Genomic DNA, 15,938 nt, shown 5'->3' on the forward strand with positions numbered 1-15,938 from the left:
GGAAGGTTATGCTTGACCAACCTTATTGAATTATTTGTAGAAGTAACAGAAAGGGTAGATAAGGGTATGCAGTAGACATAATATATTTGGATTTCCAAAAAGCCTTTGATAAGGTGCTGCATAGTCAACTCATGACTAAGATCAGAACATGTGGAATCACAAGTAGCAGAATGGATAGCAAGCTGGCTAAAAAACAGAAAGTAGGGGTTAAAGGTAGTTACTCATATTGGCAAATGATGGGAAGTGGTGTTCCACAAGGATTGCTGGGACCACTGTTAGTTACCATTTACATAAATGATATGGACTCAGGAATCTGAAGTCCAATTTCAAAATTTGTAGATGACACCAAATTGCTGGTGGTGGGGGTGGGGGGGGGGGGGGTAGTTAATACAATGGAGGAGCATGACAAAATACAGGAAGCCATTAATAAATTTACAGAATTGCCGAGTAATTGGCAAATGAACTTCAATATAGATAAGTATGAGATAGTACATTTTGGTGGGAAGAATAAGGAGACCACATATTCTTTGGCAAGTAAATATCTAAATGGGTTAGAGGAACATAGGGTACGAGGGTACAAATACACAAATGCCAAAGTAACAATACAGGTTAACAGGCAATAATAAAAAGTAAATGAAGCACTGGGGTTCATTTTTAGAGGGATAGAATTGTAAAGCAGAGAAGTCATGTTAAACTTGCATAGAAGTCACAGAATAGCCATCAGCTGCAGAGACCCTGGCTGATATTTGTTGCCCTTCCTAGCCCAGGAGTAATGATGCCAAGAGTGACATCCCACCTACAGCTCCAGGACTACTACTAGCTCAGCATAGACTGGGAATCGACCCTGGAATATTATAGTCTGCACTGTTTCGGGAGAGACGAGGCAGCGCCTTAAACTACGAGGTCGCTGCGATTTTTGATTGAGTTGCCATGCTCAAATTTGACAGTTCCAATTGAATGAACAAGGTAATCAAAACATTAAAATTCGGAGTTGAGCTTGCAAATACCTGCTTTTGGTTTTACCCTCCCCAACTCAAAGAAAAGACTTAAAAAATGATCAAGTACACCAGTTCTGTACTTTAGGATTATTGCTCAGTTCAAACTTTTAACATCTATTTCTTTAATCAAATATCAACAGTAGTGAAACACAATCCTCATTACAAGAATATTAAAGTCAACGGTTGTGCTGAAAATCCTAATATATTGTTGTGAAGAACTGACTGTCTGCCTGTGTCTGCAGTCTTTTGGTTTGGATATCTTAAGGTGGGCCATTATCAATATGTGGGAAAAGTGGGCCTTATTGAATAGAGACCCACAGATCCACTGTTCAAACGTCGTGATTTGAAGTTTAAGAAAAAGCATACCTTGATTAACTGTTTGTAACTCGGTAAATACCTCAAAAATGGGTTCTCCCCGACAGTGGATTTGCATCTGGTGCCCAGACCAGCTGAATATTTTTCAGTTTGTACTTGAGAATTCCATTCTTCATGTCCTATTGGCCCAGAGGGACCGACAGCTTTTGGGATGCTTTTTCGATTGGATATTTTATGTTACAATCAATATTGAGTGTTTTTACACCCATTTCAGTGCAATGATAGCTGGGACCACCATTGGGAAATTATTTCCTTTTCCTGCTGCAGTCTACTGAGTTTCAATGTCATTTTTTTTGATTGAGAATCTTACATAAAAAGTACAATATTTTTACACATTTTTCTGATGTATATTTGAAAATAACAACAAGTATGGAGTACAAAAGCGTGGAAATGATGATGAACCTGTATAAAACATTGGTTCTGCCTCAACTGGAGCAGTGTGTCCAATTCTGGGCGCCACACTTTCGGAAGGATGTGAAGGCCTCAGAGAGGGTGCAGACAAGATTTCTGAGAATGATTCCAGGGATAGGGGACTTTGGTTATGTCGATAGACTAGAGCAGCTGGGGTTGTTCTCCTTAGAGCAGCTGGGATTGTTCTCCTGAGAGCAGAGATTTGATAGAGGCATTCAAAATCATGAGGGGTCTGGACAGAGTAGATAGAGAGAAACTGTTCCCATTGGCAGAAGGGTCAAGAACCAGAGGATATAGATTTACGGTGATTGGCCAAAGGACCAAAGGCGACATAAGAAAAAACTTTTTTACGCAGCAAGTGGTTAGGATCTGGAATGCACAGCCTTAAAGGGTGGTGGAGGGAGACTCAATCACTGCTTTCAAAAGGGAGCTAGATAAATACCCGAAAGAAGGAAATTTGCAGGGCTACGGAGAAAGGGCAGTTGAGTGGGACTAGCTGAAGTGCTCTTGTAGAGAGCTGGCATGGGCTCAACAGGCTGAATGGACTTCTTCCGGGCTGGTATGATTCTATGAAAATAAGCAGACTGTCGTACATAAAATGCATAAAACTCAAGGAGTGAGTATCCTTCAAAGTTGAGGAGAGTGGTTGGATGAATAAGAAACTAAAGATACAAATGTATAAAGAAATGAAAATAGCCATGTCATTGTCTTAATAAGCCTAAATGTAGGCCCATGATAAAAGTAAATAGGAAGGTTCAGCTGCACATCCCTTCACACTCAAATTCTGACATGACAGAGAGCCAACCGGTTGAGTGAGTATGCTAAATATATCCTGTTTCTTTTCTCAAATACATTTTTAGAGGACTTCACGTTCCTCTATTTAGTTTCCACTGGTGAGCCAATTCTCCCTGAAATTCACCAGGCTCAGTGTTGCTGGTAATAACTTAGTTAAATAGCCTTCTTTTCTCTCACCTGCATAAATTATCTTTCAAATCTACAGGTGTCCAAACATTGTACCCAAGAGGATAAACTTCAGAATCCATGATTACAAACTGTGTGCAAAACTAGTTCATCTCAGGTGATCGGCTAATTGTAACACAGCCATTGCCCTTTCTAAAAACTGCTTGTTTTCCTGCTCCTGACAGTTGTCCAGTGACTTCTGTTGACAAGTGTCCGGTTGCACAGAGAGACAGCATGGGGCCCATCTGTGATGCCCCGCATAGACAGGCAATCTCCGAACATTCATTATCCAGGTTCTCACATTTTCATACAAAATGTAGGTGTAAAGCGTTGCATCAACAAACCAATGTGAAGAGACAGTTATGCCAAAACAATGCTTAAAATCTATAAATTTCTAGTCAAACAGGACACTAATGTAGTATCAATAACACCCCTATCTGTAGCACAACCAATTCTCTGGGTTATTTATCGCACAAGTCTGCTTGCCACAGGTTGTAATGAATCTCCAAGTGAAACACACACAAGCATTCTGTAACTTCTCATTAGGATACAAAGAATCCAAATGGAAGTTTATCTTCAAAAGCTGTCCAACAAAATAATAAAGTTATATTCCCTTCAAAATTAAAATGAATGGTTTCATTGGTTTGGTGGGTAAATCCCCTATTTTGCCAAGACCGGCAACAACAACCTGAATCACTAACCCAGAAATCCCAGTCTCCCCGGGTCCGTACAAAGTGTGTACGTAACCGGAAAGGCATCGCAAAAGCCAGTTTTCAGCGCACAATGCGCATACTCTGAAAACCTGCATTTCCGATCTGTCAAGTTTCTGGCTTCTCAGATCGCCTCGGGTGCGAGGACATTTGCAAGGGCAAGATTGCGGTATTGAAAACTCTTGCGCCTGATAAAAGCAGGTGCATAACCTACTTTTACATGCATAAGAGTTTTAAAACACACAAAAACATTATAAAATAAAATTTAAAAAACACATTTTATTGTTAAAGAACCTCCCCACTACGATAAGTTTATTTTAAACCATAATTGTAAAAACTTATTAAAAAAATATATATATTCCTGATTTTTAAATAAGACATAAATAACTTTAATTTAAATTAATGTTAAATATGTAGTGCAATTTTTCTATTTTTTTTTATTTGGGGGGATTCTCAATCATAATAGGAACTCCAACTTACAGAGTTCCCATTATTATGAATGAGAAAATCCTTTACCTGGATTGGCTGCCAGAGCCTTGTAACTACACCTCCAGCTTACGGACGTCCAGACATGCACGCGCTCCAACACGCGGTGAGTAGAGGCCTCAGGACCGGGATCGCTCATGGACGCAGCAGCTTTTTTCCCTTTTTTAGCTGATCGCCCGCGGGAAGCAGCCGACCAAGATTTCTGGGCCAATAACTCCACCGCTGCTATTAATGCAACTCTATATTGGCCAATGAGAGAAATGCTTAGAAATTTCTAATGAGTGTCCTTCCTCATAGGGGCGAGTAAGCTTACTGCACAACACTGAAGCATCCCATCGAGCAATAACATAAAAAATAGGAATAGACCATGTGGCCCTTCGACCTTGCTCCACCATTCAATAAGATCATGGCTGATTTTCTACCACAACTCCAATTTTCCACCATATCCCCATATCATTTGATCCCTTTAGTGTCAAAAAAATCCAGAGATCCTAACACTGAATTACATATTCATCTTTTATTATGCAGGATGAATCTGTGAAGATCAACATGAATGAAGTCAAATCTCACAACACAAATAAGATAGGTATTCTCGTCCATCCTTATTGTATAGATTGTCAAGTTGCTTTCCTTTCCCCTCAATACATTTCAACAAAACGTTTGCTGTGACAATGTTCAATGTTCTGAGTGACCTACTATAAAATGAGTAATTCGCATAAAACCCAATAATTTTAAATATTTGAAAAAATAATTCCGCCTCCACCCTGACACCCAGACACATGAGAATGTGCTGTGGAGGAGGAGGAGGGAGGGTTTAGAAAACCCGTGAGCCGTGACCACCTTGTTAGGGCCCCATCCACCCAAACAGCGCCGGTGTGCCACAACTGACCCACCACTGCGAGTGACCTGAGCTGGAAGGTCTCTGGAGGGCCGGGCCGGCCCTCCCACACCGCTCTAAACGCGCTCCGCACTTTAAACAGACGCGGCCCCGCGGCTCCAGTTGAACGCTGCGGCCCTGTGACACCTGTCAGTGACGGGGCTCCAGGCCGCTCACCACCCCGGGCTCCCCCGCTGCTGTCGTCGCCCCGCTGAGGGTGAACGGGGCCGGGGAGGAGGAATGGACCACCCATCCCCGCGGCCCGCTCCCATTCTGGGGCCTGCCCCCAGGCCACTCTCACCTGGGCCTGGCCGCTCCTGGCCGGAGACTGCTCCTCGTTAATCTTCTGCTTGAGTTTTTTGAACATCGTGCCTGCCTCTGGTGTGCGGGGAAGGCGCTGCCACTGAGCCGGCTGCTTGTCACTCGGCCGGCTTCAGGCCGCGGGTTCCGGCTCTCCAGCTCCGGCCACCGCGCAGGCGCCGCCGACGTGGACCAAGCTGCGCGAGGCGGATGTGCAGGCGCAGCAAGGAGTGATCCGCAGTCCAACCAGCAGAGGCGCTGTCCTCACCCAGCACCTGGCAGGGCAAGGTGAGGGATTGAGATTCCCCAGGTGAGGGGACTGAGATTTCCCAAATAAAGCAATGTGACTGAGTACTATAGACTGGAGTAAGTGTGAACGTAGTCTCTTTATTCTGACTCCACAGTGCTGGCAAAGCATGGGAGGCCCGCTTATATGCCCTGCATCCCTTGGGACTCCAACAGATGCGACCTCTGGTGGCGGTGGACTGCTGGTTGCAAGTTATTGCATACATAACACCAGGTGAGGGGGCTGAGATTCCCCAGACGAGGGATTCAGATTCCCCAGTTGAGGGGCTGAGATTCACTAGGTGTGAGGGATGAGATTCACCAGGAGGGGGATTGCGATTCACCAGCTGAGGGATTGAGATTCGTCAGGTGAGGGGGCTGAGATTCCCCAGGTGAGGGGGCTGAGATTCCCCAGGTGAAATATAGAAAATAGGTGCAGGAGGAGGCCATTTGGCCCTTCAAACCTGCACCACCATTCAACAAGATCATGGTTGATCATTCACCTCAATACCCCTTTCCTGCTTTCTCTCCATACCCCTTGATCTCTTTAGCCGTAAGGGCCTTATCTAACTCCCCCTTGAATATATCCAATGAACTGGCATCAATAACTCTCTGCAGTAGGGAATTCCACAAGTTAACTGAGTGAAGAAGTTTCTCCTCCTCTCAGTCCTAAATGGCTTACCCCTTATCCTTAAACTATGTCCCCTGGTTCTGGACTTCCCCAACATCAGGAACCTTCTTCCTGCATCTAACCTGTCCAGTCCCGTCAGAATTTTATATGTTTCTATGAGATCCCCTCTCATCCTTCTAAACTCCAGTGAATACAGGCCCAGTCGATCCAGTCTCTCCTCATATGTCAGTCCTGTCATCCCGGGAATCAGTCTGGTGAACCTTCGCTGCACTCCCTCAATAGCAAGAACGTCCTTCCTCAGATTAGGAGTCCAAAACTGAACACAATACTCCAGGTAAGGCCTCACTAAGGCCCTGTGCAACTGCAGTAAGACCTCCCTCCTCCTATACTCAAATCCCCTAGCTATGAAGGCCAGCATACCATTTGCCTTCTTCACCGCCTGTTGAACCTGCATGCCAACTTTCAATGACTGATACACCATGACACCCAGGTCTCGCTGCACCTCCCCTTTTCCTAATCTTCCGCAACTCAGATAATATTCTGCCTTCGTGTTTTTGCCACCAAAGTGGATAACCTCACATTTATCCACATTATACTGCATCTGCCACGTGTTTGCACCTGTTCAAGTCACCCTGCAGCCTTTTAGCATCCTCTTCACAGCTCACACTGCCACCCAGCTTAGTGTCATCTGCAAACTTGGAGATATTACACTCAATTCCCTCATCCAAATCATTAATGTATATTGTAAATAGCTGGGGTCCCAGCCTGAGCCCTGCGGTATGCCACTAGTCACTGCCTGCCATTCTGAAAAGGACCCGTTTATCCCGTCTCTCTGCTTCCTGTCTGCCAACCAGTTCTCTATCCACGTCAGTACATTACCCCCAATACCATGTGCTTTAATTTTGCACACCAATCTCTTGTGTGGGACCTTGTCAAAAGCCTTTTGAAATTCCAAATACACCACATCCACTGGTTCTCCCTTGTCCACTCTACTAGTTACATCCTCAAAAAATTCTAGAAGATTTGTCAAGCAGGATTTCCCTTTCATAAACCCATGCTGACTTGCGACGATCCTGTCACTGCTTTACAAATGTGCAGCTATTTCATCTTTAATAATTCATTCCAATATTTTTCCCACTACTGATGTCAGGCTAACTGGTCTATAATTACCCGTTTTCTCTCTCCCTCCTTTCTTAAAAAGTATTGTTACATTAGCTCCCCTCCAGTCCATAGGAACTGATCCAGAGTCGATAGACTGTTGGAAAATGATCACTAATGCATTCATTATTTCTAGGGCTACTTCCTTAAGTACTCTGGGCTGCAGAATATCAGGCTCCGGGGATTTATCGGCCTTTAATCCCATCAATTACCCCAACACCATTTCCCACCTAATAAGGATTTCCTTCAGTTCCTCCTTCTCACTAGACCCTCGGTCCCCTAGTATTTCCGGAAGGTTATTTGTGTCTTCCTTCGTGAAGACAGAACCAAAGTACTTGTTTAACTGGTCCGCCATTTCTTTGTTCCCCATTATAAATTCACCTGAATCTGACTGTAAGGGACCTATGTTTGTTTTCACTAATCTTTTTCTCTTCACATATCTATAGAAGCTTTTGCAGTCAGTTTTTATGTTCCCAGCAAGCTTCCTCTCATGCTCTATTTTCCCGCTCCTAATTAAACCCTTTGTCCTCCTCTGCTGTATTACAAAATTCTCCCAGTCCTCAGGTTTGCTGCTTTTTCTGGCCAATTTATATGCCTCTTCCTTAGAATTAACACTATCCTTAATTTCCCTTGTTAGCCACGGTTGAGCCACCTACCCCGTTTTACTTATTTTTTTGAAATTCGTAGCCAATCGTTCCAATTCTTTGTCAAATCACAAACGCCAGAGGTCACCTTGCACACGCCAAGGATCACTCTGCGCCAATGCTCTTAGCCAAAAGGCCTAGAACCACTGCACCGTTCCTGGAAGTACTGCAATACCAGGTTCGTGCCATGGAGGTGGATGGGTCAGGCCCCCCACATACCTCCGTGGAGGTGGATGGGTCAAGCCACCTCACCCACCTCCCCGTTTTACTTTTACTCCAGACCGGGATGTACAATTGTTGAAGTTCATCCATGTAACCTTTAAATGTTTGCCATTGCCTTTCCACTGTCAACCCTTTAAGTATATTCTGGTGGCGGTCGAATGCTGGTTACAATTTGTTGCATACATAACATCACTCCCCTGCAAAGCCAATAGTACACTTATTTACAGTGTGAGACGATTTGGGGCCTTCCGCTCCCTCGTCGATCGTCTCGGTACAAACACAGGTGCAGGTGAGTCGGTTGGGCCTTCGCTGGGCTGCTGTGCAGCTGGCCTTGCTGGGCTGCTGGGGATGATGAGTTCAGCTTCGTTCGTGGTCAATCGTGATGTCGGTTGTCACTTGTTCACTAAGTGAGGATCGAAGTTGGTGGTGTCCTCTTCAGGTTACTCATGGCTGCCTGTGAATCGCAGTTTGATTTGGTCCAAATGCTTTCTGCAAGTTAGTCCATTTGCAAGTTTGACCTCAAACACCCTACTCCCTTCTTTGGCTATAACAGTGCTAGCAAACCATTTGGGACCATGTGCATAGTTGAGTACAAATACAGGGTCACTGACTTCAATATCACGTGACAAATTTGCGCAATCATGGTACATGCTTTGTTGTTGTCGCCTGCCCTCAACATGATCATGGAGATCAGGGTGGACGAGAGAGAGCCTTGTTTTGAGTGCCCTTTTTATGAGCAGTTCAGCAGGGGGAACCCCGGTGAGCGAGTGGGGTCTTCTGCGGTAGCTGAGCAGGACTCGGGACAGGTCAGTCTGCAGGGAACCTTCCGACACGTGTTTCAAGCTTTGCTTGATGGTTTGGACTGCCCGTTCTGCCTGACCGTTAGATGCAAGCTTGAACGGGGCAGATGTGACGTGCTTGATCCCATTGCAGGTCATGAATTCCTTGAATTCAGCGCTGGTGAATCACGGCCCATTGTCACTGACAAGGACATCAGGCAGGCCATGCGTGGCAAACATGGCTCGTAGGCTTTCGATGGTGGCAATGGACGTGCTTACAGACATTATTACACACTCAGTCCATTTTGAATCAGCATCCACAACAACCAAAAATATTTTGCCTAGAAACGGACCAGAGAAGTCAACGTGGATCCAAGACCACGGTTTGGAGGGCCATGACCACAAACTTAGCGGTGCCTCCGTGGGTGCATTGCTCAGTTGAGAGCAAGTGTTGCATTGGCGCACGCAAGACTCCAAATCTGAGTCGATATCGGGCCACCACACATGGGATCTGGCTATAACTTTCATCATTACTATGCCTGGGTGGGTACTGTGTAGGTCGTGTATGAAAATTTCCCTGCCTTTCTTAGGCAAAACCACACGATTACCCAACAAAAGACAGTCCGCCTGTATGGACATTTCGTCTTTGCGCTGCTGGAATGACTTGATCTCTTCATGCATCTCCGCTGGGATGCTGGACCAGCTCCCATGGAGGACACAGTATTTTACAAGGGACAGTAAAGGATCCTGGCTGGTCCAGGTCCTGATCTGGCGGGCCGTAACGGGTGACTTTTAGTTTTCAAATGCATCCATCACCAAGAGCAAGTCTGCAGGCTGTGCTATTTCCACCCCAGTGGTGGGCAATGGTAGCCAACTGAGAGCATCAGCGCAGTTCTCTGTGCCTGGCCTGTGGCAAATTACATAATTATCTGCAGACAGCATGAGCGCCCATCTTTGGATGCGAGCAGAGGCATTAGTATTCATACCTTTGTTCTCTGAGAATAGCGATATGAGCGGCTTATGGTCAATTTCTAACTCGAACTTAAGCCCAAACAGATACTGGTGCATTTTTTTCACCCCGTAAACGCACACCAGAGCTTCTTTTTCAGTCATGCCTTAGGCCCTTTCGGCCTTGGACGAACACCTGGACGCATAAGCGACCGTTTGCAATATTCCCGATTCGTTTGCTTGTTGTAACACACACCCGATCCCGTACGAAGACGCATCGCAAGCTAGCACTAAACATTTACATGGGTCATACAGAACAAGCAGTTTGTTGGAACATAACAGATTTCTGGCTTTCTCAGAAGCAGTCTCTTGTGATTTCCCCCATACCCTGTCATCTCCCTTGCGTAGCAACACATGTAGAGCTTCTAGCAAGGCGCTTAACCCGGGTAGGAAATTACCAAAATAATTGAGGAGTCCCAGGAATGACCGCAGCTCTGTCACGTTCTGTGGTCTCAGCGTATTCTTGATGGCCTCCATCTTGGCGTCGGTGTGTCTGATGCCGTCTGTCGCGATTATTCTCCCTAAGAACTCGACCTCTGGCATCAGGAAAACATACTTCGAACGTTTCAACCTGAGTCCCACACGATCTAGCTGACTTAGAACCTCTTCCAGGTCCTGCAAGTGTTCGATGGTGTCCCAACCTGTGATCAATATATTGTCCTGGAAAACCACGATGCGCGGAACCGACTTTAGCAGACTTTCCATGTTCCTTTGAAAAAAAGCCGAGGCCGATCGAATCCCAAACGGGCATCTATTGTAGATGAACAGACCTTTGTGCATGTTGTTGCAGGTGAGGCCTTTTGAAAATTCTGCCAGCTCCTGCGTCATGTAGGTCAGGTCCAACTTGGCGAACGTCTTCCCTCCTACCAGCATCGCAAATAGGTCGTCTGCCTTGGGTAGTGGGTACTGGTCCTGCAACGAAAAACGATTAAGCGTTACTTTATAGTCACCACAAATTCTGACCGTGCCATCGCCCTTGAGAACTGGAACAATCAAACTGGCCCTGCTCATTGAACTCAACCGGCGCGATGATGCCCTCTCATTGCAGCCTGTCCAGCTCGATCTCCACTTTCTCTCGCATCATGTATGGCACTGCACGTGCCTTGTGGTGGATGGATCATGTATCAGGAACCAAGTGGATCTGCACCTTCGCCCCAGAGAAATTTCCGATGCCTGGCTCAAACAACGTTGGGAACTTGCTCAAAACATGAGCACATGAGGAGACGTTGACGGACGAAAGCGCTCGGATGTCGTCCAGCCAGCTTCTGCCCAACAGTGTGGGGCCATCTCCTCATACAATCCATAGTGGGAGTTCGTGCACCACTCCAACATAGGAGAATTTTACTGCTGCACCGCCAATTACAGGGATCAGCTCTTTAGTGTAAGTTCTCAGCTTAGTATGAAAAGGGCTCTGTGCCTTGTTGCACCACAGACTCTTGAAGGTCTTTTTGCTCATGATAGACTGACTCGCACCTGTGTCCAATTCCATGGATACTGGAATTCTGTTCAGTTCAAATTTTAACATGTTCGGTGGACATTTCGTGGTGAAGGTGTGTACCCCGTACACTTCTGCCTCCTCGGTTCGAGCCTCTAATTCAGTTTGATCGCCATGGATTGGTCTTCCTCTGCAACGTGGTGGTTTGCAGGGTTTGCAGCTCGTGTCCCAACCTGTGATCAATATATTGTCCTGGAAAACCACGATGCGCGGAACCGACTTTGCACGCATAGTGTTTGAATCGGCATTGATGGGCTCGATGATAACATCCGCAGTGCCGGCAAGATGTTAATTGCCTCGCATTCATACTTGATGGCGGACTCTGAGTCATCTGAGGTCGTGCAGCTGCAGGCGTGTACGTTCTGCCATATGCATTCCTGCCTGAAAATGACGTAACTTTGTGTACAGTACTTGCCGATGCATCTTTATGCTGCAAAATTTGTTTGGTGTTATCGCTGGTGGACATAAATGCCTGGGCTATCGTTATGGCTTTGCTCAGGTACTGTGTTTCAACAGTCAATAGTTTGCGAAGGATAACCTCATGGCCAATGCCAATCACAAAAAAGTCTCTTAGCATTTGCTCCAGGAATCCACCGAATTCACAATGTCTTGCAAGGCGCCTTAGTTCGGCGATGTAGTTCGTCACTTCCTGGCCTTCAGACCGTTGACATGTATAAAATCGATACCTTGCTATCAGAACGCTCTCCTTCGGATTTAGGTGCGCCCGGACCAGCATACACAGTTCTTCATACGATTTGGTTGATGGTTTCACCGGAGCAAGAAGATTCTTCATGAGTCCATAGGTTGTTGCCCCGCAGACGGTGAGGAGGATCGCCCTTCGTTTGGCAGTGTTCTCATTCCCTTCCAGCTCGTTGGCCACGAAGTATTGGTCGAGTCGCTCCACGAAGGCTTCCCAATCATCAGCATCTGAGAATTTCTACAGAATACCAACAGTTCTCTGCATTTTTGTGTGGTGGTTCGTTATCTATTACTCGTCGCCAGTTGTTATGTCTTAAATAAAGCAATGTGACTGAGTACTGTAGACTTGAGTAAATGTGCACTTAGTCTCTTTATTCTGACTCCAGAGTGCTGGCACAGCATGGGGGCGGGGGTGGGGGCTGCTTATATGCAGTGCTCCCAAGAGATGCTGGGATCCCTTGGGACTCCAACAGATGCGCCGTCTGGTGGCGGTAGAATGCTGGTTACAAGGTGTTGCATACATAACACCAGATGAGGGGGCTGAGATTCCCCAGATCAGGGATTGAGATTCCCCAGGTGAGGGATTGAGATTCTCCAGGTGAGGGGGCTGAGATTCCCCAGGTGAGGGATTGAGATTCTCCAGGTGAGGGATTGAGATTCACTAGGTGAGGGGGTTGAGTTCCCTTGGTGAGGGGGCTGAGATTCCCCAGATGAGGGGGCTGAGATTCACCAGGTGAGGAGGCTGAGATTCCCCAGGTGAGGGCCTGAGATTCCCCAGGTGAGGGATTGAGATTCCCCAGGTGCGGGGGCTGAGATTCACCAGGTGAGGCGACTGAGATTCACCAGGTGAGGGATTGAGATTCCCCAGGTGCGGGGGCTGAGATTCACCAGGTGAGGGATTGAGATTCACCAGGTGATGGAGCTTGAGATTCACCAGGTGAGGGATTGAGATTCACCAGTTGATGGAGCTGAGATTCACCAGGTGAGGGATTGAGATTCACCAGGTGATGGAGCTGAGATTCACAAGGTAAGGGATTGAGATTCACCAGGTGAGGCATTGAGATTCACGAGATGAGGGGTTGATATTCCCCAAGTGAGGGTCTGAGATTCACCAGATGAGGCGACTGAAATTCACCAGGTGAGGGGACTGATATTCACCAGGTGATTGGCTGAGATTCACCAGCAGAGGGTGCTGAGATTCCCCAGGTGAGGGATTGAGATTCACTTGGTGAGGGATTGAGATTCCCCAGGTGAGGGACTGAGATTCCCCAGATGAGGGATTGAGCTTCCCCAGCTGAAGGTCTGAGATGCAGCAGGTGAGGGTTTGAGATTGCTCAGGTAAAGGTCTGAGATTCACCTGGTGAGGGGGCTGAGATTCACCAGGTGAGGGAGTGGGATTCACCAAGTGAGGGGGGTGAAATTCACCAGGTGAGGGATTCAGATTCTCCAGGTGAGTGATTGAGACTCACCAGGTGAGGGGGCTGAGATTCACCAGATGAGGGGGCTGAGATTCATCAGGTGAGGGGGCTGAGATTCACCAGGTGAGGGGGCTGAGATTCCCCAGGTGAGGGGTCTGAGATTCCACAGGTGAGTGATTGAGATTCACCAGGTGAGTGATTGAGATTCTCCGGGTGAGGGATTGAGATTCACCGGGTGAGGGATTGAGATTGTCCGGGTGAGGGATTGAGATTCTCCGGGTGAGGGACTGAGATTCTCCGGGTGAGGGATTGAGATTCACCAGGTGAGTGGAGTTGAGATTCACCAAGTGAGGGGCTGTGATTCCCCAGGTGAGAAGCTGAGTTTCCCCAGGTGAGCGATTGAGATTCACCAGTTGAGGGCTTGAGATTCCCCAGGTGGATTGAAAATCACCAGGTGAGGAGGCTGAGATTCCTTCATTGAGGGGATTGAGATTCCCCAGGTGAGGGGCTGAGATTCACCAGGTGAGTGATTGAGATTCATCAGGTGAGGGGGCTGAGATTCAGCAGGTGAGTGATTGAGGTTCACCAGGTGAGGGGGCTGAGATTCAGCAGGTGTGCGGGCTGAGATTCCACAGGTGAGGTATTGAGATTCCCCAGATGAGGGGACTGAGATTAAACCAGGTGAGGGATTCGAGATTCACCAGGTGAGGGGCTGAGATTCACCGGGTGTGTTATTGAGATTCCCCAGGTGAGGGATTCGAGATTCACCAGGTGAATGGGCTGAGGTCCACCAGGTGAGTGGGCTGAGATTCCACAGGTGAGGGTTTTGCAATTCACTCAGTGAGGGATTGAGATTCCCCAAGTGAGGGGGCTGAGATTCCCCAGGTGAGGAGCGGAGATTCCCCAGGTGAGGGATTGCGATTCACCAGCTGAGGGAGTGACATTACCTTTGTGATGGATTGAGATTCCCCAGGTGAGGGATTGAGATTCTGCAGGTGAGGGATTGATATTCCACAGGTGAGGGATTGAGATTCACCAGGTGAGGGACTGAGATTCCCCAGGTGAGGGATTGAGATTCATCAGCTGAGGGGCTGAGATTCACCAGGTGAGTGGAGCTGAGATTCCACAGGTGAGGGTTTTGCGATTCACTCGGATTGAGATTCCCCAGGTGAGGGGGCTGAGATTCCCCAGGTGAGTGATTGAGATTCACCAGCTGAGGGGCTGAGATTCACCAGGTGAGTGATTGAGATTCACCAGCTGAGGGGCTGAGATTCACCAGGTGAGTGGAGCTGAGATTCACCAGGTGAGGGTACTGAGATTCACCAGGTGAGTGGAGCTGAGATTCACCAGGAGCGGCTTTTGAGATTCACTAAGTGAGGGATTGAGATTCCCCAGGTGAACGGGCTGAAATTCACCAGGTGAGGGATTCGAGATTCACCAGGTGAGTGAAATTCACCAGGTGAGTGGGCTGAGCTCCATCAGGTGAGTGGGCTGAGATTCCACAGGTGAGGGTTTTGCAATTCACTCGGATTGAGATTCCCCAGGTGAGGGGGCTGAGATTCCCCAGGTGAGTGATTGAGATTCACCAGGTGAGGGGCTGAGATTCCCCAGGTGAGTGATTGAGATTCACCAGGTGAGGGGGCTGAGATCCACCAGGTGAGGGATTCGAGATTCACTACGTGAGGGATTGAGATTCACCAGGTGAGGGGCTGAGATTCACCAGGTGATGGGGCTGAGATTCACCAGGTGAGGGGCTGCGATTCCATGGTGAGTGTTTTCCGATTCACGAGGTGACGGATTGAGATTCCCCAAGTGAGGGGGCTGAGATCCACCAGGTGAGGGATTCGAGATTCACCATGTGAGGGATTGAGATTCACCAGGTGAGGGGCTGAGATTCACCAGGTGAAGGGGCTGATAGTCATCAAGTGAGGGGGCTGGGATTCACCAGGTGAGTGATTGAGATTCACCAGGTGAGGGGGCTGAGATTCCACAGGTGAGTGTTTTCCGATTCACGAGGTGACGGATTGAGATTCCCCAAGTGAGGGGGCTGAGATCCACCAGGTGAGGGATTCGAGATTCACTACATGAGGGATTGAGATTCCCTAGATGTGGGGGCTGAGATTCACCAGGTGAGGGATTTGAGATTCACCAGGTGAGGGGCTGAGATTCACCAGGTGGGTGATTGAGATTCACCAGCTGAGGGGCTGAGATTCACCAGGTGAGTGGAGCTGAGATTCACCAGGTGAGGGTACTGAGATTCACCAGGTGAGTGGAGCTGAGATTCACCAGGAGCGGCTTTTGAGATTCACTAGGTGAGGGATTGAGATTCCCCAGGTGAAGGGGCTGAAATTCACCAGGTGAGGGATTCGAGATTCAACAGGTGAGTGAAATTCACCAGGTGAGTGGGCTGAGCTCCATCAGGTGAGTGGGCTGAGATTCCACAGGTGAGGGTTTTGCGATTCACTCGGATTGAGATTCCCCA

At 47.6% G+C, this 15,938-nt stretch overlaps 1 protein-coding gene across 8 annotated transcripts in view; it reads right to left on the minus strand.

Annotated features, from left to right (window-relative positions):
- golga4 (golgin A4) overlaps window positions 1-15,938 on the minus strand; it is a 550,135-nt gene that overhangs the window by 245,138 nt on the left and 289,059 nt on the right. For 7 of the 8 annotated variants that reach the window (XM_070889499.1, XM_070889470.1, XM_070889461.1 and 4 more), the window contains exon 1: window positions 5,119-5,304. The exons of the other annotated variant lie outside the window; for it this stretch is intronic. In XM_070889499.1, coding sequence (XP_070745600.1) covers window positions 5,119-5,184 — 66 coding nt within the window. In that variant the 5' untranslated portion in view covers window positions 5,185-5,304. Of the gene's footprint in view, window positions 1-5,118; window positions 5,305-15,938 lie in introns of those variants that run through there. 8 annotated transcript variants of the gene reach the window in all.

The sequence above is a fragment of the Pristiophorus japonicus genome, chromosome 1, assembly GCF_044704955.1.
Source record: "Pristiophorus japonicus isolate sPriJap1 chromosome 1, sPriJap1.hap1, whole genome shotgun sequence".
NCBI lineage: Eukaryota > Metazoa > Chordata > Chondrichthyes > Pristiophoridae > Pristiophorus > Pristiophorus japonicus.